This window comes from Monodelphis domestica, chromosome 7, assembly GCF_027887165.1.
Source record: "Monodelphis domestica isolate mMonDom1 chromosome 7, mMonDom1.pri, whole genome shotgun sequence".
NCBI lineage: Eukaryota > Metazoa > Chordata > Mammalia > Didelphimorphia > Didelphidae > Monodelphis > Monodelphis domestica.
In genome coordinates, this window is record NC_077233.1 from 165,894,129 (window position 1) to 165,920,081 (window position 25,953).

The 25,953-nt window shown below is 33.9% G+C and overlaps 1 protein-coding gene across 6 annotated transcripts in view; it reads right to left on the reverse strand.

The window, feature by feature from the left end:
* KIF27 (kinesin family member 27) overlaps window positions 1–25,953 on the reverse strand; it is a 141,793-nt gene that overhangs the window by 67,372 nt on the left and 48,468 nt on the right. For all 6 annotated transcript variants that reach the window (XR_008913590.1, XM_007498905.3, XM_007498906.3 and 3 more), the window contains exons 10-12: window positions 23,707–23,912; window positions 9,048–9,245; window positions 5,704–5,820 (exon numbers count right to left, since the gene is read on the reverse strand). Coding sequence is in view for 5 of the 6 variants with exons in the window: in XM_007498905.3 (XP_007498967.2) it covers window positions 5,704–5,820; window positions 9,048–9,245; window positions 23,707–23,912 (521 nt within the window). In the remaining variant the exon portion in view is untranslated. The remainder of the gene's footprint in view (window positions 1–5,703; window positions 5,821–9,047; window positions 9,246–23,706; window positions 23,913–25,953) is intronic.

Consider the following 25,953-nt stretch of genomic DNA (forward strand, 5'->3'; position numbering starts at 1 on the left):
TTTTGATCAGTTTTCTTTTCAAGATGACCTTGAAAGTTCTTTTCTGCTTTAAGAGTTGGACATGCAAAATATTATGGGCCATTCGCCAATTCAGCCCAGTTTCACAAAGTGAAACAAAATACATTTACACATGAGCACTCGCCTAAAATAATGTCATATATCCTAACAAAGAACTTACGGTCAATACAAAATTGAGAACTAACCAAATTCTTCTTAAAGAAAAGTTTCATACTATGAAAGTCTATCAAAAAGCTTGGGTATCTGAGCTTCTGACATAGTTTTTAGGCTTAGACCATTAAGTTTGCATATCATCTGGCTTTTTGACCATTCTACTGGCATAATCAATAAGGCTTATTTAATGAAGTAACAGGATAACATCCTCTGTAATCAATGCTAAAATGCATCCAGTCTGCCAGAAGTATTCTCTAACATAATTTGACTGAGTTGGATGTTCATGATAAATAACATCAGAACACCCAAGGAGCTATGTTAGAATTAGATGATAAGGGTAATTACAAGTTGAAGGCACTGAAATTTTAATGAAATTTTATCTGGTATATACTTAAATGTGACATATGATAATTTAGTTAGGGCAGAAAGGAAATGAAAGCAGATGATAAAGAGAAAGCCAAGTAATGTACCTATGTTGTTTGGTTTAATCCAGCAAGAAGAATGTTGTAGTGAGGAGCTATCCCTGCCAGAGGAGGTAAAGCAGGAAAGCTGGCCCGCAGCCTCCCCACAAATAGGAAAGACAGAAAGCTACCCTTGGGGAAGGATCACAGTTGAGGAGATGGACAAGAAGCGAGCAGACACACGCGTAATATTTAACAATGGAGCTCCACAGTAAAAGCCCCCGGACCGCTTAGTTATCAGGAGGACGTGATACCACTAAGTAGTCCTAAGTAAACAATGTGTGGATATAGGAGTATAGAGATTCTTTGAGAGGAGTGAATTCTCTAAATCCAGACCACTCCGGCATAAGGATTGGAAAGATAATAAGAACAGATAGAGAGAGGACAGATAGAGTTAGGTGAAAGGTGATGCGGCAAAGAGAGGCCTGGCCTTCTGTGGAGCTCCTATTTATTACCTTTGTGATGCAAATGTGTACAATACATAGGGATGAGTGCAAGCGTATTATCATTGGTCACTTGTAAATTACGACAAGGTAAAGGTGTGGTTTGTCTCAGGCCAGGTGATCACAAAGAAACCTGATTTCACGCCTAACCTGGGGGAAGCTGGGATCAAGGGTCAACAGGCTTTACTAGCCATGCGCAAGACTGAGCATGCTCTCTTCTAAGCCACTCTGTACATTCTGTTTCCCTTGTCCATAGCTAGGTGTGGACTGCTACAGGAGGAGAAGCAAATTCTGACAAGTCTTTATGCTAGGGAGCTTTACAGACTGGTCTCTACTACAATGACCAAGCTGAGGGCTAGCTTGTCCGAGTATAGAAAAAGTCATCCCTTTGTGGTTGACTAAACAAGAATTAACTCAGCAGAGCAAAATGGAGTCTTAAAAAGCTTCATCCAAACAGATATTCTCTTAAGACCATACAAGATTCCTTGAAAGATGAAAGATGAAATCTTCTGATTATCATCTTGATAATAATACTGAAACACAAAACTGCTCTTTAAAACAACAAAAAATTAATGCTAATTCCAGGGATGTTCTATGGCTATGAATCATGGAATTTCATCATCTCCAAATAATCAAAAGTGAGGATTATTCAAAAGGTAATGGAGAGATATATGGTGGGTGTAAATAGAATACAGCCTATTCCTAATGAAACTTTATATGCAAGAAAAATAGTAAAAGTTATTGTCAAAAAGATGTACTAGAAAGAAGGTTGGCTGATCAGATAGGTTAGAGTTTAAAGGTAACATATAGATGTCCTGGCATATTGTACCATGACAGATGTGGTCCAAGAATCCTGCCAGGGCCTATGATATTAAATGAATATTAAATGAATAAATTTCTTTCACAACTACAAATGAGGGAAGAGTTCTTATTAAATGAGGTTAATAAAATGAATAATTTTTATTACATAAAACTGACAAGCTCTTGTACAAAGTCAGTGCAATGAAAATTAGAAGGGAAACATAAATGGAAAAAAATCTTTGCATCACTTTTCTGATAAAGATCTGATATCCCAAAACATATAAGCAATTGATTAAAATATATAAGAACAAAAGCCATTCTCTAATACATAAACAATCAAAGTATATGAACAGGCAGCTCTCAAAAGAAGAATGGATATGAATATCAAAGATTCATAGCTTTATAAAATATGAAAATGTGAAAAACTGCTCCAAATCATTAACAATAGAAATGAAAATTAAAATAACTCAGAATTCATGTTATCCCTAACAGAATTGCAAAGATGACAAGGAAAATGACAATTGTTGGTGAAACTTTGAAAGGAGAGACATACAAATGCACTACTAGTGAAACTGTGACCTGGTCTAGTCATTTTGGAACTATACTCCCAAAGTCACTAAACTATAAACTGGTTATACTTCCTTTGTCCAAACTACAATTCCACTAAGTTTATTTATATCACAAAGAGATTAAAAAAAGGAAAAGAACTATATGCACAAAAATATTTATAGCAACACTTTATGTTGTAGCAAATTGAGGAATGGCTAAGCAGATCTAGTATCTGAATACAAGAGATTATTATGTGCCATGGGGAATGACAAAAGCATAGCAGATCCATTTCCAGCCTGCTACACTCTTGTCTTTGGACATTTCCATTGTGCCACCCATCTATCATGTGTGAGATACCCTTCCCTCCCGCCTGCTTTTCAGCTTCCTTTCATGTGACATCTTCCCCAATTAAGCTTCTTGAGAATAAGTACTCTTCTTTTTTTATTTATATCCCTAGCACTTAGTACAGTGCCTGGCACATAAAGGTGTTTAATAAATGTTGACTAGTTGAATGATTCAGAACAACTTGGGAAGATTTATATGAAGTGATACAGAATGAAGTGACCAGGAAAACAATTTCTATGACTACAATATTTTAAAAGAAAATTTTGAAAGACTTTAGGTGAGAGCAAGATAGCAAACAGCACAGTAATTGGAATTACTGTGTTAAGTTTATTATAAAATTTATAAAACAAGTAGTGCTTAATATTTAGTTTTAAGGAGAATTCTGTTCTCATATATGGAAATGGTCTTGTCAAATTCATAATCAAAATCTTAAAATACTGTAGCATCATAAGTATAAGTTATTTGTGGCAAATATTTTTTATTTAACATTTGTTATTTCCTTTTCTTTTAAAAAAATCTTTTCTCTGATATCTTGTGGTTAATAGGTTTTCTAGTAAGAAGTAGGAATTGACGTCAAAACTTGATTTATGTCTTACTTGGTAAAAACAATTTCCTTCAGTGATTACACATCCTTAGCAAATTAGGCACCAGAATTGGAATTCTCCCAGATACTACTAGCCAGAAACAATTTCTCAACTGTTTCAGACTACACAAGAGTTAAATTTCACCCAAGCCCTGATATGATGATGTCCTTCCCACTGCTAGGGTTAGGGTCTCTTTGCTAAAAGTATGAATTGAGATATTATCTAATTTGAATGTGAGGGAAAGACTGACTTGTTAATTTTGTTTAATTGATTTGTTAACTTGTTAATTTTCCTGCCACTGGCATAAGTGCAGATCTTAGTTGAAAAATATCTCTCCATCACTTTACAGTGATATTTCAGGAACATTCTTATTCATATTTTCCGCTTATATGGTTTTTCTCAGAAATATTGGTAGTACCATAAATACAAACCCCAAAAGTTTACATTTCTAGTAAATACTTTATATGTTTTATTTACAATGTTCAAATAAAATGTTACCAAGGGGCTTTGCTATACCATCATCAAAACATTCTGCATTCTTTAAGCCTTATTTTAATGTTTCATTTGTATGTGGTCAAATTATAATTTAGAATAATTATGAGCTTTTTACTTTACAAAATTTTTTAAAAACAATATGGCATTTTAAACATTCCTGAAGTAGCAAAGAACTGGAGAAAAATGAGATATGGCTGAAAAAAACTCTGGTATATGAATTAATTGATTATAATAATACAGTGATAAAAGTAATTGCTAACATTTATAAAGTGCCTACTATGTGCCAAGCCCTATACTAAGAACTTTACAAATATTATCTCATTTGATCTTCACAACAATTCTGGGAGGCAGATGCTATTATTATTCCCATTTTGTAAGTAAGGAAACTGAGGCAAACAAGAGGTTAAACGACTTGCCCAGGGTCTTAAGGCCAGATCTGAACTCAGGTCTTCCTAACCCATGCCTGGTACTCTCTCTCTATCCATTGCATCACCCACCTAACTACCCCAATATGTGTGTGAAATGATGAAGCAAAATAAATTAACACAACCAAAGGAACACTATATGGAAATGAATAAACAACACCATAAATGAAAAGATCACTCTAAGGAAGTCAGTTATGAGTAAACAAAAAACCAATGATGGTCCTAGAAGATCAGATAATAAAACATTTCCTTCCCTGTGGCAGCAAAGGTATTTACCAGGGTCGAAGTCATACAAACTATCAGATCCTGCTAGTATGTCAGGTATATTTGCTTAACTATTTTTCTTTGTTATAAGCAAGAGGACAGTCTAGAGAGGGAGGGTTGTTGGTTTTTTATCCCAGAAATGACTGCAATATAAAGATAAAAGCTATCAATAAAACATATTTGTAAATAAATACCTGGCATTTCCAACATAGCTAGTGCAAACTGTAAGAAATGTTTTAGCATTACATCAGTAATCCAAGTTTAAATCTCAGGTTCCTCAAGTAAAATTTGCAAAGAGGGCCACCACACTGCCCTTCATCCTTCCTATGCAGTAGTGGCATGGGAAGGCAGAAGCTTCTTTGATGGACTTCTAGGCACTGGGGCTACCCTGGAGAGTATTTACAACTATGAAATGAACTAATTAAAAGATTATCTGAGTACGTTTTTATCAAATGCCTACTTTTGTGCAGATAATATGTAAATTCTAGGAATAAAAGACAAAAACATCATAGAATGTTATATGTTTAAAGTCCATTCAGAAAGCTTGAATATATAAACTCTTGCCATTTTAAATATCCTAGGTTTTTATTTTAAGTATAACAATTTCTTTTTGGAAAAAGATCATTTTGTAAATGCCCTTGTGGACTTAAACTTGAACAGATGTTTTTAAAATTTGAAAATAGTTTAATTTTCAGTAAGAAATACCTTTGAAGTCTTTTGTCATGCATAAAAAATTAATACAAAGGCATGCAGAGTATATAATCTTGGCTGAACACATTGGAAATATAGAGCTCTAATTTTAATGTGCACAGATCTTTGCACTGAAACAAATAAAATTATGTTTATTTCAGTGATTATAACATGCATTTATATGAGCATGGGTTCTCCCATTTATATATTAAAAGCATTCAAATAAACATTTCTCTCCAGAAGTGGAATGAGCATTTTCCTAAGTATTAAAATTGTATTTTAGATATCCTAAAAGTTTCAGGGGAAATGAAAAATTTTGCAGTCTAAGTGAAAATAAACAGCCTAGGATTTTAAATTTAAATCTGAACATAATTTTCACCTCTACTTAATAGTATCTTCAAATAATTGGCAAGATAAACAACAACCAAAAAAAAAAAACCAAGCAATCAGATAAAGTTTAATATAATGGACATACCTGGAGCTGGTCTATAGTTCCAAATGGAATCTTCTGCTTTCTTCTCCTAAATGCATCAAACTCCTCGGATTTCATTTTAAGAAATTTTTCTTGTTGCTCTGTCTTTAACTGAAGCTCCTATATAAAAAGAGAATAAGAAAATACATTTTTTATTTCTTTGAATACTTCATTTGATTATTAAAACAAATCAAATTTTTTAAGTATTTCTTAGTTTTTGGTAAGGTATGTCGATTATTTTAGAAGACCGAAAGATGCAATTATAAAGCAGAACCATAGCCAGCAGTATGGTATATGACACTGATAAGTACCTTCAATAATTTCTCCAGTATCTTTTCTTATCCCCAAAGTCACTTTTCCTTTGGTCTTTATGAGCTGTTGTACTTTGGTTCTTATCTCCTACCTCTCTTCCCTTCTTAATCCCAAACTCAGGCAATTTCTGGATGCTCCGAGAAAGCAACTACCCTAACATAGAGGTGGAATAAGGTAGAAGATGCTGCTGACTGTTCTTCCAATTCCTGACAATGCTATAGCTGCCCCCAGCCATACTTCCACCACCACTTGGGCACATTGGACCACTTCTCATCTGCAGATTCTAACTCCTACTCTTCCTTTTTATCCTTACTTCTCTCCCTCTTCTATTTCATCTTTTGTCCTCTTTTTATTTACTGTCATCATCAGTCTACTTCATTAGATCTTGTTTCTCTCACTACTATTTTCTTTTATCCTTTCTTTTCTTCTTTGTCCCAAATATCCTCATAATCAAAGACAGCCAAAGAAATGTTATAGATGAAAATAGAGCAAACCAAGTGAATATTACTATAGCACATTTTTAAAAAACAAAGAAAATTTTTCATTGCTTATAGAAAGTATCTCCATTTATAGGCAAAATCTGGGAATATGATATCCCCCCCACCATTCATTTCTATAGTTCTGAAAATACAACATAGGATATTATTTATGTCATTCATGATTTACTTGATCTCTCTGGGTTTAGGTTTCTCATTTGGCAAAATTGGATAATTCACTATCTTGGGGTTGCTGTAAAAGTCAAAGAAGATGATTTATATAAAATAGCCTAAAATCATCAAGTACTATTATAAATATAAATTAACATGATTATTTGTGGTACATTCATTAACATAGACTTCCATTAGCTCCAATACAGCCACAAATTCCAAATCACTGGGGTCCATATAATTACTAATATTATGAAATGCATTTATAAATTAAATACAAAATATGAAATTGTTTAGCCTAGGAGTTTGTCAAGAATGAAAACAAACACTGGTGTCTGACCATAACAGTGATTATCCTTGAGATCCAATATACTGGGCCACATAACATAGGTAAAATTGATTATAAAATAAATCTGTCTTGAATAGAGTCTGAGACAGACTTTGCCTTTATACTGAATTTTGCTGCATGTACAATATAGATCTGCAATCTTCTCCTGAAGTTGCTGTGTTTTATTCTTCCAAAGACTCATGGTTACTCCCCCTATAAAGACACTGGGCAGAGTAAGAAAAGGATTATCATGACCAGCTATATTCTTTTCCTCCATAATGGGTCTCAGAAGAGGCCTGGCTATATGACAGTTATTAAAAACAGGGTTGCATTGAGAAGAAGAAAATGAAGAATCTTTGTGCCTTTTAAGGTAATGATGTCTTTATGGTCTCCCCCACCCCCACCCTCATTTCCCCTCACCCCTGACCCAGGGCATTATGTACTATCTGTACCTAGACTAGTGTATCATGGGTCAGGTCATGCATTCCCAGGAGGATTCATAATGGTTGCCAAATTAGCCTGCATTCAAAAGGAAATAAGTAGGCAGTTATTTAGTAGTGATTAAGGGCACCACGAGCATTCCACTGACCAAGAAGTCTCCTGATTAACTGAGGGAAAATGAGCCTTGGGATTGCGACCCGGATGAATGAATTAAGCTGTGTTTGGTGGTGATGGCAGGGGTGGGGGAAGGTATCAATGGAAGGGCAGAAAGATACCACCCTCTTCCTGGTTCAAAAAGGAGCAAGAGCTCTGAGACCTGCGTAAAGCACAATGGGCCAAATGATGTTGGCTTGGAAGCTGAAACGAGGAACTTTAAGATTATTAAGTGTGTCCTAGAATCCTTTTATATTCACATTTGATTTCTTAAGCTGCATCACTGGGATATCTACAGAAATACTTTCCCTTATTAATAAATATCCAAGGAAAAATAGACTTGTGACCTGCTGTGCAAGGACAAAGAAGGAAAAGAAAGATGAGCTGCCAGAATCAGGACATCCAGATACAGAATGGCAACAAGTGTTTTGGGGGAGGATTCAGGACCAGTCATAGTTTTAATTGCTCCAGCTGCATAGTTAGAGATGAGTCTTGTTTGTTTAGAGTACAATATAGTTAAATTAGCCCTAGCCAAGAGAAAGAATTTCAGTTCAAAGAATGAGATATCTGGGAAGCTGAGTTATCCATGTGGTCCAATAGGCCTTCCCTGTAAGTGTGAAGTTACAAGAGCTAGCTTTCTAATTATACTCTCATGTCTTCCAAATCTACTGGCTAATTCAGATTTCCATAAGAGGCTGATGCCACAGTGTTATAGCAAAGGTGATGATAAAAAAGTTTTATTTCTTAAATTCATAATAGTGAATTATAAAAAGAGAATTAGAGATTTCTGGGATAGATTCCTAATCCTAGAAAACAACTATGACTCTTATAAAGCAACTATGACTCTTATAAACATCCTTAGGTAGCAATCTCAAGGGAGAGAATATAGGTACAACCCTCATAAAGTCATTTATAGTCTCTGAAAATACAGACAAAATAACATTACAATGGGAAATTGCTTCTTATATGAATTTATTTTTATTTTTAAAAATTTGAATTCTTTACATAAGCTCAGAAGATCTGAATTGTATTTCTGGATCTACTACCAACTTACTGCATGAGTTTAAGAAAATTACTTGATCATTTTCCTCTTTATTCTTATAAATTATTTCATAATAAAAAGAATAATGGCTATAGGATTATATGGTAACTGAAGAAAGATGGTAGAAGGACAATGGAAAGTGAACACAACAGAACTTTTTCTAGCAAATAATATAAAAAATTGAAATAAGCAGAACCCAAAACGTGTAAAATTTCTTCTTTAGTTGAAAAAGAAAAATGATTTCATTAGTTGTCATTATTTCCTCACCAATGAAAATAGCAACATCTCACCGTAGATGGTTTTATGAGCTGCTCACGCCAAATTCTGGTCTAGAAAGAACTTCCCGCTTATCAGTGAAAAGTACTATCATGTTTAGAAAAGAATGCACTAATAGCATTATCAAAGATAAATGATACTTTCTTACCTTGATTTTTTGTTGATCCCGCTTAATCTCTGCATCGAGTTGCTTCTTTTTTTCATTTTCTTCCCTAAGTCTCTTTTGTAGCTGTGCTTGTTGATATTTCATATGATCTACATTCTGTTCAAGTTCGGAGGCATGTTTCTCATTTTGGGCAGAGAGTGATGCCAGCTTCTTGGTATCCTGTTGCTTCTTTTGCAAGACCTGTGATCACATAACATATTGGAAAATATAGGGTGTTAAAGGAACAATGGACAGCTATATCTATCCAATTCTATCAAGAAATCCAGGTCAATTTCACTAGCAAAACTGAACATTTTTCTTACATTTAAATAAAATTTATTTCTTATATTCTAATAGCTACACAAAGGATATAACCTAAGAAATCTTGTTTTTAATTTTCTCTTCTACTCCTTCCCTTTGTAGAATAGGAAAAACTATAATGTAATTTTTATACATATATAAGAAGTAAGAATTCTTTATGTGGATATAGCTTTTCACTAGATTTATGAAAATAGCAGTCAAAAACCGAACTATGGAATTTTCAAAAGGAGAAGAGGGCAATCCTTTCTAATAAGGATTTTTAATCCCTTCAAAAAATTAGATTTTTACTAATGTAAAAAAGTTTTAGTGTCAGAAAACCATGCAATCATAATGTTTATAACAACTGAACATATGAAAATGGCAAAGAATCCTTGTTTTTTAAATGTGGCTCTTCTATAAAATGATTCCTAATTTTAAAAAAAGTTAAAATCTATAGACACTTTCTTACTGATTAGATGTTTTCAGTAAAAATAAAAATTAGTTGAAAATGTAAATAAACCTGCAACCATTTTCCATGAGAATGTTGAAAACCAACCCTAATAATTACCTTACCAATTATTTTAAGTTAAATGTCTTTTTAAAAAGAAAGAAACTGAATACTGTTAAATGATAATGACTAGGTTTGGTCCAGAAGAAGGTCTCCTACCTTTGCAAAGGACAAGGATTACATGTATGCAACATTGCATAAAATGTGGGCTAGTTTTGCTGAACTAATATTTTTGTTCCCTTTCAAATTCTTTTTTTAATAAAGGATGGCTCTCAAAGGAATGAAGATACAAGTGATATAAAAAGATATTAATAAAAAAAAATTTTAAACCCTTACCTTCCAACTTGGAATCAATACTGTGTATTGGTTCCAAGGCAGAAGAGTGGTAAGGGCTAGGCAATGGGGGTCAAGTGACTTGCCCAGGGTCACATAGCTGGGAAGTGTCTGAGGCCAGATTTGAACCTAGGACCTCTCTGGCTCTCAATCCACTGAGCTACCCAACTGCCCCCAATAACAAATTTTGTAACAGATTTTGGATTTGAACTTTAACTCTGAAACCAGTGGCTCATCCCACTACAACCTGCAGCTTCTCCTCTGTGCCATGCTGTATCATGTCCTCATAAAACATTGTATCTCTTTTCAAACAAATGAAACATTGCACCAAAATGTTTTGCTTAAAAAATGTCAAAACTTGATAACATTTTCAGGTCTTTACAAAGTCATCAGAGAGTCACAGAGTAATTCAGTCTTTATTAAACAACAATTTATTTAGTAAGCACCAAGAATTGAACCAAGAACTCTGCTAGTATTTGTTCTCTTCAATTACTAATTTAAAAAAAGGTCTACTCACATATAAAACATATTAACCATATTTATTTCCTTTTATTTTGCAATCTATTCAATTATAAACTTTAGATACATTATAGAATGTGTCACTCATTTTACCCACCAGTTTCCACTTTTTTCTATCAGAACTCTAATTAAGACTATGAATTTGAGTTTTACCTTCTTTTCTCTTCACCTGTCAGTTAAAGATCCAAAAGACATAAAACAGAAAAGAAAGGACTAAAGACATGGAAAACCCACTATATGTATAAATCAGTCTTTGAATAAATGAAGTAACTGTCATTGATTCAATCTGCTTGATATGAGGCTATGCAATTAGAGATTAAAGCTCATTTGCTGAGTTTAAAAAAAAATGCCATATTGGTTTCAGTGAAATTTCATTTGTAAGATCCACATGTCCTAATTTTTGGTTCAGAAAATAATCATCACCTATGACATACTTTCACAACAGCCAAACTTTCAGCTATAATATCTAGTCTTTAGGTTTGCTTTGGTAGGCAATATGAGAATTTAAATAGGATTTTATGGCAGAGGTAATGAGATAATTAGGGTAAGTATAAGGGGAGTTTTAGAAGGGTTGATTTTATTTACTGGTAGAAAAAGAAAACAATATATACCTCATCTAAAGCATTAACCTACCATTCCTCACATACAACAAAATATCACAAAAGTTTGGATGTTAGGTAAATGAGGGATTTGAGGAATCATTTGTTGTAAGAGATTATCTGCTATGGGAAAATCATTATGATAATCTAATAAAATATTGTCATTATGGCTGCCTGCCAAGACCTAGAAACAGTTTTATCATACAAAATCCTTTCTTGTAGTCTTCAATATATTTTACCTTTAGTTATTTCTAAACATATGGTTAAATTATAGTATAATTAAATTAAAGATTAATTATAATATCTGAAATTGACAAGAAACTCCATCAACCAATCCCTGGGCCATTTTATTATTTTTTTAAAAAAAAAACATTTACCTTCTGACTTAGAATCACTACTGTGTATTGGTTCTGAGGCAGAAGAGCAGTAAGGGTTAGGCAATGGGTGTTAAGTGATTTTCCCAGGGTCACACAGCTAGGAAGTGTCTGAGGCCAGATTTGAACCTAGGACCTCCCATCTCTAGGCTTGGCTCTCAACCCCTAAGCCACCCAGCTGCCCCCTCCCTGGACATTTTCACTAGCTATACCCCATGTGTAGAATTCTCTCTCTGCATGTATACCTCCTTGCTTCCTTGCTAACTTGCTTTAGTTAAAATCTAATCTTCTGCAAGAAGTCTTTCTTAATCCCCTCATTTTAAAAATAAGTTTTTTGCTGATTTCTTGTTTCTGATATCACCATAGGAATCTCAATTATTCCTTACCTTTCCCTCTCTGGAGTGTCATCATATTTAATAGTATTTTTAAAGGAGGGGGGATCATTATAACTGATATATTCAAAAAGTCCAAAAACATGGACTAGGTATATAACATGTGCATCTTCCATTTCCAAGAAAGAGATGGTAGTGGGTATAATCTTCTCTTATCTCTTTATTCAAATTATGTTTGCTCTTTGTAACTTTGTTACATTCACTTTTGATTTTTTTGGTGTGTCATTCTTTCCATTTACAACTGTTGTAGTTATTGTATATATATATACATACATATATATATATATAAAATTTGGAATTGCCTGCTTCACTCTGCCTCAGTACATATAAATATTTCCATGCTTTCCTGGATTCATCACATCATTTCTTATTATAGCACAAAAATAATCCAATATATTCATTACCACAATTTGCTTGGTCATCGCCCAATCAATGGGCATCTACTTTGTTTCCAATTCTTTACAATCATAAAAAGTGTTGCTGTAAGTATTTTGGAGTATTTGGGGACACTCTTCTTCCTTGAGGAGTATAAGTCAAGTAATGAATTTGGAGTCTTTACTTGAAAGAATATGCACATTATAGTCAGTTTATTTGCATAATTCCAAAATGCTTTCCAAAATGACTATCATTTCATAGCTCCAAGAATAATGTCTTAGTATGCCTATCATTTCAACAAGGCCTCCAACATTGCCTGTGGTCATTTTTTGGGTCTCTTTGCCAATTTGTGGAGTATGAGGTGAAACCTCAAGGTTGTTTTGATTTGTATTTCTCTTATTAGTGCCTTAGAGAATATCTTTCATGTGATTGTGAATATTTTCAATTCTTTTGAGAAATGTTTTTCATACCTTTTGATTATATATATCTATTAAGAAATGGTTATTAGACTTATATAATTTATAGATTTTTACATATCAGAGAAATTTGATTTAAAGATATTTTCTCTCATTCTACTACTTTTATTGTCTTGGTGACATTAATTTTGTTTGTGCAGAAGCTTTTCAGTTTCATGTAATCTGAGTTATCCATTTTATCTTTTGTAATTGCCTTTAGTTTTTATTTGGCTAAGAATATATCTCCTACCCATGTCTGTGAGACATACATGATCTATTTCAACTTTTTAATATTATGATCTTTAAGGATGTATATCCATTTAGAATGTATTGTGGAATATGGTATAAAAAGCCTAATTTCTGCCAGACTGTTGTTTTCCAGTTTTCCCAGAAATTTTTACTCAGAAAAGGAGGTTTTTCCTAGGTAATTTGTTTTCCACTTTATAAAAAACTGGAAGTTTTACTATTTCTGATTTTTCCTTGTCGAATCTATTTCTTGGCTCTACCTATTTTTTAACCAGTATCTGATGGTTTTGATGGCTGTTGCTTTATAATATAGTATTGAAGTATGAAAATGTCATTATCTCTCTACTTTTCATTTCCTTTGATATGCTAGATATTTTGTTTTTCTGAATAAATTTTGTTATTATTTTTATCAAGTTGTATAAAAAGTATCCACCTTGATAATTTGATTGTTTAAGGCATTTAAAAGTATAAATCACTTCCTAGCTGTGTGACCCTGGGCAAGTCACTTGACCCCCATTGCCTAGCCCTTACCACTCTTCTGCCTTGGAGCCAATACACAGTATTGACTCCAAGACGGAAGGTAAGGGTTTAAAAAAAAAAGTATAAATCAACTTTAGTAGTCTGGTTATTTCTATTATGTTAGCATGGCACAGCTAGGAATATTCCTCCAGCTATTTAAATTATTTATAAGGAGGAAAAGGAAGGAAGGAAGGGAGACAGGAAAGAAAGGCAAGAAGGAAGGAAGGAAGAAAGGGAAAGTAGGTTGGTTCATTGAAACTTCTTTAAAATGTCCAGACACATCTGAGGGACTTATAAGGAAGAATGCTATCCACATCCAAGGAAAGAACTGTGGGAGTAGAAACGCAAAAGAAAAAAAATATCATTGATCACATGGTTGGATGGGGATATTGACTTTAAATGATTACTCTATTGCAAATATTAATATGGAAATAGGTTTTGAACAATGATACATGTAAAACCCAGTGGAATTGCTCTTCAGTTCTGAGAGGGGAAAGGAAGGAGGGGAGGAAAAGAACATGAATCATGGAACCATGGGAAAAATTCTTAACTAATTAATTAAATAAAAGATGAAAAAATAAAAAATATATAAAATGTCCAGAAAGGGACTTAAGTTCAGAGGGAAACTCAGATGAGGACAGCTCTGAAAGTAATATGTTGAAAAATTATAGATATATATATATAATATTCATCTTAAAAGCAAGCAATGCATGATAGAGATTTAGTATCATATAATCCCCCCCTTTTTATTTTACTTTGTAGATTGAAATGTTTTCTTTTGGTTGTCCACTAAATTAAAAATGAATTCTTTTTTAAAAATTGATGTTTGAGTGAATGCAAGCTTTCAGTCCCCAGTGTGATATGGCAGTCAAGTGAATTCAACTTTCCAGCAACATTAAGAGATTCCCATTTTCTAATAAGCAGGTAACAGTTCCACTGTTCCTTATAGTGCTTCATCATACTGAATCTAGATCATTTTGTTCATTTTTGGAAAACACATTTTAGGAAGCACACTATAAGCTGAAAAGCTTCCACAAGATGGTGAAGAATATTGAGTTCATGACATATAATTTAAAGTATCTAGGGATACTTTAGCTGTCATCAAGGATTCTGAGGGTTTGTCATGCAAGAGATGGTTTGGGCTTATTCTGCTTTGCCCAAAAGGCAGAACTATGAACAACAGAGAGAAATTGCAAAACATTAAATTTAGATTTGATTTAAGGAGAAACTACTTATAGAGCGTCCCCCAAAGCAAAATGGGGTGCCTCATGAGGTGGTGCATTCATTCCACCTTAAATAGGTTTTCAAGCAAACCTTGTGTGTTGTAGAGGACTTTATTGTGGGCAATGGAAAATGATTGGTTAAATTATTGGAAGTCTCTTTCAACTCTTAAAATTTCTACAAATCCATTTCAAATGGATATGGGTCAGAAGTTATGCCTCCAACAATGATGAAAAGACAGCAGACATACTGAAATGTCAAGAATTCCAAAGTTGATTATCCAGGACTTTTGACGGCTGAGGATCTTCTATGATGTCCAATATGTATACAGATGTGAGACATGTACATAGGCCATAAGGATTGTTGTAAAACCAGCAATAATGCTAGTATTTTTCCCCTTTTCAATATCTCCCAATTTGTCTTGCATATATCATTTGTATAAAGTTGCTTGCATGTTGTCTCCCCCATTAGACTGTGAGTTCCTTGAGAGCAGGGACTGGTTTTGTGGTTTTCTTTTTCTTTTCATTCTGTCTTTGTATCCCTAGCACTTAGCATAATGCCAAGTTGTTATTCAGTTGTTTTTCAGGCATGTCCAATGCTTCAGGACCCCATTTAGAGTTTTTTGAGGGTAAAGATTTCCTTCTCTAGCTCATTTTACAGACGAGGAAGCCAAGGCAAAAAGTCAAGTGACTTGCCCAGGCTCACATAGCTAGTAAATGTTTGCGGCCAGATTTGAACACAGGAAGGTATGTCTTCCTGACCCAAGGCTTGGTACTCTTATCCACTGCACCACCTAGCTGCTCTTCCTGTCCCATAGATGAGTGCTTAATAAATGTTTGATTTAACTTAACTTGTAATTTCATCATATTCAAGACTTTTACATGCTTTGGCAGATCTATCCTCTGATATCAGATATTATGCATTTTGTAGTAATATGGAATAGGATTTCCCTTTGTATTACTTCTTGTGTTGTCATTATTACATAAAAAGGCTATTGATTTGGGGGGGCTTATTTTGTAGCCTGCAACTTTGCTAAAGCTAATAGTCTCAGTGAGTATTTCTGCTGATTCTCTAGGATTTTCCAAGTATATTATCATATCAGCCTTTCAAATGTCTATTTTATTGCTACTGGCATTTCTAGAATGATATTAAATAATAGTGGGAAGAGTGGGGGCCCTTGTTTTACTATTGTATTTATTGTGAAGGTTTTAATGCTATGATGGCAAACCTTTTAGAGATGGAGTGCCAGGCCCCTCCCCACCACAAGTGTTGAGTATGCCCCCCACCCTTACCCCACACAGGTGAGAGAAGCAGCACTCCTCCCACTGGGCTGCTGGGTGGAGGGGTGAAGTGAGGAATGTCCTCAGTGGGTATGGAGAGGGGGAGGGATATGGCCCGAGCTCTCTGCTCCCCTCCAACTCTGCTGCCTATCAGCCACCCACCTTACCCCCTGTGTGCTCCCCCTTGGGCTGCTGGGCAGAGGGGTGGTGGATGTGAAAAGATGTCATCAAGTCTGGTGGAGAGGGGGAGGGGAGCAGTGGATAGAAAGTAAGGCCTAGAGGTGGGAGGTCCTAAGGTAAAATCCGAACTTGGACACCTCCTAGTTGTGTGACTCTGGACAAATCACTTAACCCCAATTGCCTAGCCCTTACTGCTCTTCTGCCTTGAAACCAATATTTAGTTTTGATTCTAAAATAGAAGATAAGGGATTTTTTAAAAGTCCATTGTACACCTATAATTTATAGTTTTTAGCATAAACGTGCTGTTATTTATCAAGATGATTGTGTGAAATATGTGTATTCTTTTGCCATCCCATTTATAAGATGTCGTACATAGTAGTTCCTCCAACAATTTGTTCAGTTACATATTTTCCCTTTTACTTATCTGTATTTATTTAAAACTGAGAGAAGGATATTGAAATCTCCTGACATTTTTGTTCTGCTATATCTTCTTGTAGCTCAGACATTTTCTTTTTAAATTTGGATGCTAAAACATTTGAAATATATAAATTTATTATTGATAACTGGTTCTTTTTGCCTCTGCTTCCTTTCCCTTTTTTGTTTTTGTTTTGTCAAATACTATGATTGCAAGATCCTCCTTTATTGGGTTCATATAATGCATAGCAATTTTTTTCCATCTTAGTTTTATTTTGTGAATGTTTTTGTTTTTTAAATGTGCTTCTTATAAGCCGCAGATTGTGCATTTACTGGGTTTTTTTTCCTTATCTAATATGTCACTTTAAAAATTTTACTAGATTAACTATTTGCATTTAAAGTTATAAGTTATATAAGTTTACATTTTCTTCCATGTCTCTAATATTTCATTTTTTTAAGTGAGTACTTTTTCTCTTTTGCTGTAAAAACACAATACTATGGGGCCTTCAGTTATTTTAGCTTAATCTTTTTTTGAAGGTGGCCCTATTTCCACTGTCTTTCTTCCCCCTCACCCTTGATATCCTGCCCCCAATTTTTAAAAAATCTATCCCTTCCATCTTAGAATCAATATTAAGTATTAGTTCCAAGGTAGAAAAACAGTAAAGGCTAAGCAATTGGGGTTAAGTGACTTAACCAGCTAAGGAAATATATAAGGTCAAATTTGAAGTCAGAACCTCCCCCAGCTCTAGGCCTGGTTCTCAGTTCACTGAACTGAGCTACTGGCTACTCCCCAATTTGTAATTCCTTTGAAGTTTTATTTATTTATTCCTTTTTCTTTCCTGTTTTTATATGGTTATATAATTCTTCCCCCTCTTATTTTCTCTTAGTCAGTTATTAGATGCTCCCTTCTTCTCTTCTCTCTTCAACTAGTCCTATTGGGTTTTGGTTTTGTTTTGTTTTGTTTTGTTTTGTTTTTGGTAATTATTTTATTTTTAGGTGCCCTTTTCCTGAAAGTATTTCTCTCTTTTATACTTCCTCCTTCTATCCACTGTAGAACTGGTCATTACTGATGTAATTATCTAGTCTCTCTAGTCTCTGTATTCCTCATGTAATCAAAACTTCCAAGATAGCCATTCTGGACTCTTCCCACTAGGCAGTTTATGTCACTGCCTGGTAGATTCTACTGCTATCCCACTGTGCCTACTCCTAGAAAAATGCCAATGTCAGAGATGTCAGAGAGGACTCTGCTTCATAGTAGGGCATCCCTACCTCCATGTCCCTCCATGTCCCTGATTACACAGCTCAGGGCTAATACTAATATGCAGCCCTCCCTCCCCCTGATTACTTTTTACCTTCTTTTTCCCATTTGCCTTAAAATCTCCTCCCAGGGTCTGTACCTTCCTAGTTCTCACTCCTCTCCTTTGGAGGTAGGATAAGTGGTCATTTCAGGCAACAAATCCCACAGAGCATATCCAATGCAAATTCCCCATCTCCTTTCATAGAATCTCTCTCCTCACTAATAGAATTCATTAGTGGAATTCTGTCCCATTACCAAAGCAAAGCCTTCTTCCTTATCCCTCCTCCCTTTTCAATCCTTTGCCTCTTTTCTCCTCACCCACTATCCTGTAGACTTTCTCTTCCTGAGACCATAGGGGTCACATTCCCCACATTGCTAGGTCTTGTCACTATGTTTTCTATCCATAATGCTCACCTCTTTACTGTTATTTCCACTGGACTTCCACTTTACCCTTGTGTCTCCTTATGTATATATTCAGAAAGAAGTCTCTTATTGGTCTCTCTGCTGTCACTATTGATATTGCTGTTCTTGACTTATGCATTTATTCACCCCTCCTTCGTTTTATAATCTGAAGTGTTTGAGAAACAAATAATCTGTTTGGATCTGATTTTATCTCTAATAATGTTGCAAATACCTCTTTATTACAGAACATTCATTCATCTATTCTCATTTATGGTTTTGCTCAGATTTGAAGGGTAGGTCACTCTGGGCTCCATTGCTCTTCAGAACATATTGTTCCATTCCTTCCTGAGTTTTCTGATGGGTACAGACTAATCATGCTTTTCCTTTGTATTTGAAAGTCTTTCTCCTGATAGCTTGTAGAACTTGTTTCTGAAATTGAATTATTAAATGTATCCACTGTTTCTGGGACTTGGCAGTCTTGAGTTGTTTGTTTTTTTTTCAGAGACAATCTACAAATTATCTCATTTGTTATTTCATTGTCTATATTAAGAAGTTCTTGATAGTTCTCTTATATTATTTGTTGCATTATAATATTTTTTTAATCTTGTCATATTTTTACCTATGATCCTTAAATCATTATTATGTATTATTTTCAAGTTCAGTTTTGTTTTGCTTTTTTAAGCATATTCTTTTAGAGTTACTGGTTTTTCTTTTACCTTCTATACTGCCTTTCACTTCTGTGTATTTTCATCACTCTCAATCTACTGTTCTCTCTTTTTTGTTTCTTTGGTAAGACTTGTCATCACAAATTCCAGTTTTTCTATTCTGCCCATTGTTTTTGCTGTTCTGACCATAAATTCTAATCCCATTCTAATTTTTCTCTTTTGAACCACTCAAGAACAGCATGTTGTAGTTCTGTGTTCTCTTCAAATTCCACTGATTTTCTGTCTAATCAAGTATGAGATTACTTTCCTTTGTTTTGAAATATTTATTCATAGATACCTGAACTCAATTTACTAGCCCCAAGAACATATTCATATTTCCTTCTGTTGTTAATGTTTTCCCTGTCGATTTATTTGCTTATAGTCAAGGTCTTTCATTTTTTTCCTGAGATCTTTTAATTTTTTAGTTCCTTCCTATTTCTCATTTTCTGACTCCCTCCCCCTAACTTTGGTTTTCTTAGCAGGCTATATATTTCAAAGTGTCTCAGCCTTCTCCAACATTAGGTAATTCACAGTTCACCAACCCAAGACTCTGGCTGCCCAAGTTAATTTTTAGGGGTCAGAACTGGCCCCAGATGGATGCTAAGCAATTTCTCTCAGGCTTATGGGAGGTGCTACACAGTCTGCCCACATACAGTTATCCTGTCTTGCTCCTCTATCCTCAGTTCTACAGGCTGGGCCATAATTCAGAGCATTTCTGCACTTGTGATACACAGTGGATTTCTGTAGTTTAGGTTTCTAAGGTTCTTGGAGAAGGCCGTAGGATCAAGTGGGGTGTGGTGTTGTACTCTCTGTCAAGCCTAGACCCAGGTCTTGACTTTTTTCCTCTGTTCTTCCACTCTCCTACGAAGAACTTTTGCAGCACAGGCTGTTGTTGCTGCTGCTTTGGTATCATAGCACTGACTGTCTTTCTTGAGCCATAGCAGACTTCCATAGCCTGGAGTGCAGATCTCCATAGCACTGGAAAGAGAGATGGGGGACCAAGGTGTGGGTTTGGGTTCTGTCAGAAGCCAGTGTTGTTGTTATCTTGGGTCAGCTAATGAAACCTCTTAGCTGAGAGAATGGTACACAGTGGGAAAGGGGTACTGAAGAGAGCTCAGGGTAGGCTTCAGTTCCTGGGTTATTTTTTCTTCTTTTTACCTTCTTTTGGATTTTTGGTGTCCTAGACCATAGAGATATGTCAAATTGCTTTATCTTTGGGCACAATTCCATTTTGGAAAGGGTTAAGAGGTTGAGGGGACCAAAGAAATGTCTAGTCCTCCCTCTTACTGGTCACATGACCCAGAAAGCCCCAGTGCCTGCCACATGCAAAAGTGCTTCATTAAGCTTTGTTGACTTGACTTTCCTAAAATAATTAGGTCTAATTTCAAAATATTATGTTCTTAAACACATTAGACTATACCTCTGTAGCAATTCACATTTCTTACCCTTACTGCTTCATCATTGGTATTACAATATTATGTGATACCATATCTGTGGGGTACAGAATTTGTTTATCATGTATGAAAATAGTTTTGAAAGTAACTCCTGACCCACCCAGGGGGCAAAGGTGTATATAAACAAGTGATTTAGTCATCCAAGAGTGAATATGATGACTAGAGAAAGAATATACCAGGAATAGAAGCACCCATTATCTATTGGCTCCACGATGTTTCCATATCATTGCTCAGTAAGCTAGAAAATAGGGAATTCCAGAAAGAAGTGAGGCAAGGAATGTTAGTCTAAACAAGAAAAGTCATTCAAGTCTAGGAGGATATATGAAGCAAGGAACAGGCTAGAAATTCAGGAAGAGGGCCAGGGCCAAGAAGCCTAAAAGTCTGAGGTTCTGCTTTCGAAGGGGAAAGTCTGAGCTTCTGCTTTCGAAGGGGAAAGGCCTCAATGTCAGACTGAGTCAACAGATAAAGAAATTAGCTTCATAAATAAGAGTAAACCAGGAAATTTGCTTCAAGTAGACAAAGAGAACAAATAAAACAGTCCAGTTCCCACATCTACTCTCCATTAGTAAGCTTATAAAAATGCATTCTAGAAGGCCTGAAGTACAAAATAAAAATAGCCTGGCCAAACTCAATTTATGATCAGCTAATAATAAACTAGTACTTGGTTTAACAACATCCAACCCAGATTGATTAAGCTAATCTCTCCCAAAAATTTCAGGAAAGAGAACTGAAGACTCAGTCAGGATGAGGTTGAACAAAGAAGTAACAAGGTCTAGTTCCATTTACTGACATATGTAGGGCCAGGATTAATTATGAATATATCTAGATATATAGAGAACTGACAAAAATTTTTAAGAGCAAACACTTATTCCCCATTACAAGTGCTCAAAGGATATGAAGTTTTCAAAAGAAGAAATGTAAACTACCCAACAATTATACACAAAAAAAAGGTCTTGATAATAAAGAAAATCCAAATTAAAACAAGTCTAAAATTTCACTTCATACTCATTCACAATCAGCAAAGATTATGATAAAATAAATGGAAATAATCAGTGTAGAAGGGAAGACATCAGTCATGAATAGATAAATATCTTAATATACTATTAGTGGAGCTTTGATCTAGCTATTCAAGAAAATAATCTGGAATAATACCAGAAAGTTACTGAATTATTAATACCCACTGCCTCCAACAATCCCAGACATCAAAAACAAAGAGAAGAGCTCTATGTATTCATTCAAAGCAACACATTGTCAACAAATTTTTTAAACTAGAAAAGAATAGTAGGCACTTTTTGTTTGGGTAATGGCTGAATAAATGGTGGTTTATGAATGAAATAATATAGTACCTACATTATTAAGTATACAGTATCACACCCTAAGAATTGAGGAAGAGGAGAAACTCAGAAAAATATGCAAGACAAACAATGAATCTGAAGCCTTTGGTTTCCTTATATGCAAAACAGGTATAATGATAGCATTTAGTTTATATGATATAGGATTGTTGTAAGAATCAAATGAGATAATGTATGTATAATACTTTTTAAATCTTTTAAATAAATGTTATATAAATTCTACCTATTTCAGGAATATAAATTACAAGAAAGATGTCTAATCATCTCATATTAATGGGATGATTCTTTGCATGATTTAGAAACAGTGGCTTTCTTCTTGTTCCTTGTACATAACACTCCATTCTCCTGATTCTGTGCCTTTTCATCAACTGAACCTCAAAATTAAATTGCCCTTCTCCACCTCTCATCTCGGTTTCTTAGCTTCCTTCAGTTCAAATTCTTTCTGCAGGAGTCTTCTCCTAGCCTGCACTTCCAATATCTTCCTTCCGAGATCACTTACTTACATCTCCCTCTCCTGTTTTCATGTTGTCTTCTCTATTACACTGCAGGCCCCTTGATGACAGGTACCATTTTTTGCCTTTTTAAAATCTCTCAAGCACTTAGCAGACTGCCTGATGCTTAATATTAAACATTTATCTATCAAGTGTCTACTTTGTGCCAGGTACTATTCAAAGCACTAGCAATATTAAAGAAAGACAAAGGCAGTCCATGCCCTTGAAGTTCATGCTATTTATTAACGTGATTTGGTGACAAGTTTTGCTCTTAGAATAAATGATGAAAACATACCTCTATTTTCTCAGTGGTGAGATAGGGTATGAAGGGTGCATAACATTGCTATTTAGCCCTAGTTTGGTCAGTTTAACTGTTTTTATTTGTTTATAGAGAGGATTCTATTATGGGTCAAGGTATGGAATAATATATGGAAATTACTTTGATGGGGAAAAAGGCATCAATAAAAAAATTGTGCTTTGTTATAAAACCAAATCCTTTCTGATCTTTGTTAAAAATTATCTTGTTTATTTTTATTTTAGGAATTTGACCACTCTCTCTGCTTCGCTCTTTTGCTTTCTCTCTCTCTCTCCCTTCTCACTCTAGGTTCCCATTGGGTTAACTAAAGGTTTCTCGAATTTTTTATAATCTATCAAAAAAAAATCCCCTTAATTTTGTTGAGAACTTCTGTAGTGTATTTCTAATGTTGTGAGGATCAGATGAGATAATGTATGTACAACACTTTTTAAATCTTAAAGTGTTATATAAATGCCAGCTATGTGTAATTTGCATGGAACAAGGCAAAGAAGTGGAGGAAAAAACCTATGTCCTTTCTCATAAATCAAAACATGTGCTGAGGGAATCTAGGTTCGGAAAGACGATGGCAGCAGCTAGAAACCAATAGGGATCACCAGCTAGATGAGTCCTAGAGCTCGTTGGTAGAAAGAAAAAAGAGGAGGATATACTGGGATAGAGTAGGCCAGAGAAGCCAAAAGGCAACCTTGTCAAGTCAATACCTATCAATAAAGTAGGGTTTATTTAAAAATACACACCCACATAAAGTCATTTATACATACACGTTTACTAACAAACTGGATTTTTTAAAAAAAGAAAACTATTCACCATTCAATTTCCCTTACTGTCTTCTCTTTATTCTACTAAAGTCAATGAAATCTCACTCCCTATCTTCAATTCCAGAAAGAAAACTACTTGGAGATAAGGGTTAAGCTATTTTTTTCTAATCAATTACCTGCACTTTTAGTTTTGCTGCATCCATTTTTTTTCGGAACTCCTTTTGTAATCTCAGCTTCAAAGCAACATCCCTCAGATCCTTGTTTTCCAGTTCCTGTAGCTGTTTCTGTGTTTCAGTTAATTCCACTTTGGCCTGTTCTGCTTCATGTGCCAGTTTTGTTACTCTCAGAGAATACTGTTTACTTACAGCCTTGGCATCATTGCCTTAATAAAAAGAAATTTTTAATGATTCAAAAATCATCTGTAGAATTTACTTCAATTAGAAAAAGTTAAAATAATCAATATTAAACCTATGAATTAATTAGATAAGAGTTCATAGCACTTACCAAAATAACATAAAGACTTGACTTAATGCTATACTGATCAAAATACTAACTGAAAGCTATACAGAATTAAGGAAAATAATAACAAATTTTATTTAGAAAAACAAAAGGTCAAAGAATACATGGAGACAAAAGGATGAAAAAGTATGAAAATAGACATCTCGACTTATTTGGAAATCATTGACTATCAAAACTTTCTGGCATTTGCATTTCAAAAGCTATATGGCTTCGTCTCCTCCTTTCTTTAAAAATTTTATTACAAGGAACAGCTCTCTTTGTGTAGGGGAGAGGAAGAAATATATTTTAAAATGAATATCATATGAAAAACAAGAAGATGTGAATATAAATAAGATTATTTTTATAAGAGCAAAATATATTTAAGACCTTTCACAAATGCAGCTAAAACTGTCTGTGGGAAAAACTCTCACTAAAAATATTTAGTTAAAAGAAAAAGAAAGGATTATTATAATTGAACAATTTTTTTAGATTTGAAAAATCAACAAATCCAAAACAAGCCCAGAAGGAGAAATGTCAAAAATTAGAAAAAGAGGAAATAGACTACACTTAAGTACTAAGCAAAACTAAGGGGATTTTTTTGGATAGATTAACTAAAAATTGAAAAATATTTAGTTAACTCAATTGGAGCTAGAGAGAGAGCACAAAAGAGTGAAAGAGAAAGTTGTCAAGTTCCTAAAATAAAAAATAAACAAGGTAAATTTAACAAAGATCAGAACAGAAAAAATTAAGAAACTACAATCCACAACTATAATATCAGCTAACCAGAGAACTTAAAGGAAATTGGTAATTATCTACATAAATATATAAAATATTTAAATTAACAGTTATTATAAATATAATCCTAAATAACCCAGTCTCAAAAAGAAACCAAACAAGTCCTAATTGAACTGTCAAAGAAAAAACGTTGGTTCTGTCAAATATTTAAAGAGAAATAAATGTTTTATAGAAATTATTCATAATAATTAAGAAAAATATACTCTGCCAAATTCTTTTTAATGAGACAAATAAAATCCTAATTTATAAACCAAGAACACTAATGAATAACTTTGCAAATTCTTTTTAAAATTTAGTAAGAAAACTCCAATAATATATCCCTAAAATTATTTGACCAAGACCCAAATTGGATTTATGCCATGTCAGGATAATGTTATATTAAGAAAATAATTATCATAATTAATCATACAAATAATAAAAACTATATTATTACATCAATAGTGGGAGTCTTAGATCAAAATATAGTATTCATTTATTTTTAAAATTCTAAAAGTCTTAAGACTATAAAAAGAACTCTTTTTGATTATGATAAATACAAATAAAAACCCAAATTATTTGCAACCAAGAAATTTAAAAAAAAGACTTCCCCAATACTAGGGTAAAACAGGAATGTCTATTTTTGTCATTAACACTGTACATAGTTCTAAAGATATGAAAAACAGCTATGAAAGAAGTTAAAGGTATAAAACACAAGCAGATAAATAGATAAATCATCTCTATGTTCACACAATATTTAACTTACCTAAAAATAAAACTAATAAAGAAATTAAAAGAATAGATTAAATATGAAAGTTTTGGTAAAGAATACATAAAATCCATAAAAACCACAGCATTACTATACATAGTGCTAACAAAAAACAGGAAAAATGATAGTAATAGAAATTTCATTCAAAACAATTATAAAATACACAAAACAAAATATCTTAATGCCCCTCTGAAAACAGCAGAGGGAATAATATAATAAGAAATAAATTTAATATGATTTGAAAAAGAACATAAATACAACTATAAAACACCTTAAAGAAATTTGGGCCATGGTGATAAAAATAAGGATATGGTCTAAATTAATTTATAGGTTTAACATGCTACCAAAAAACTATCTTTATAAAATAAGACAAAGTGATAAAATT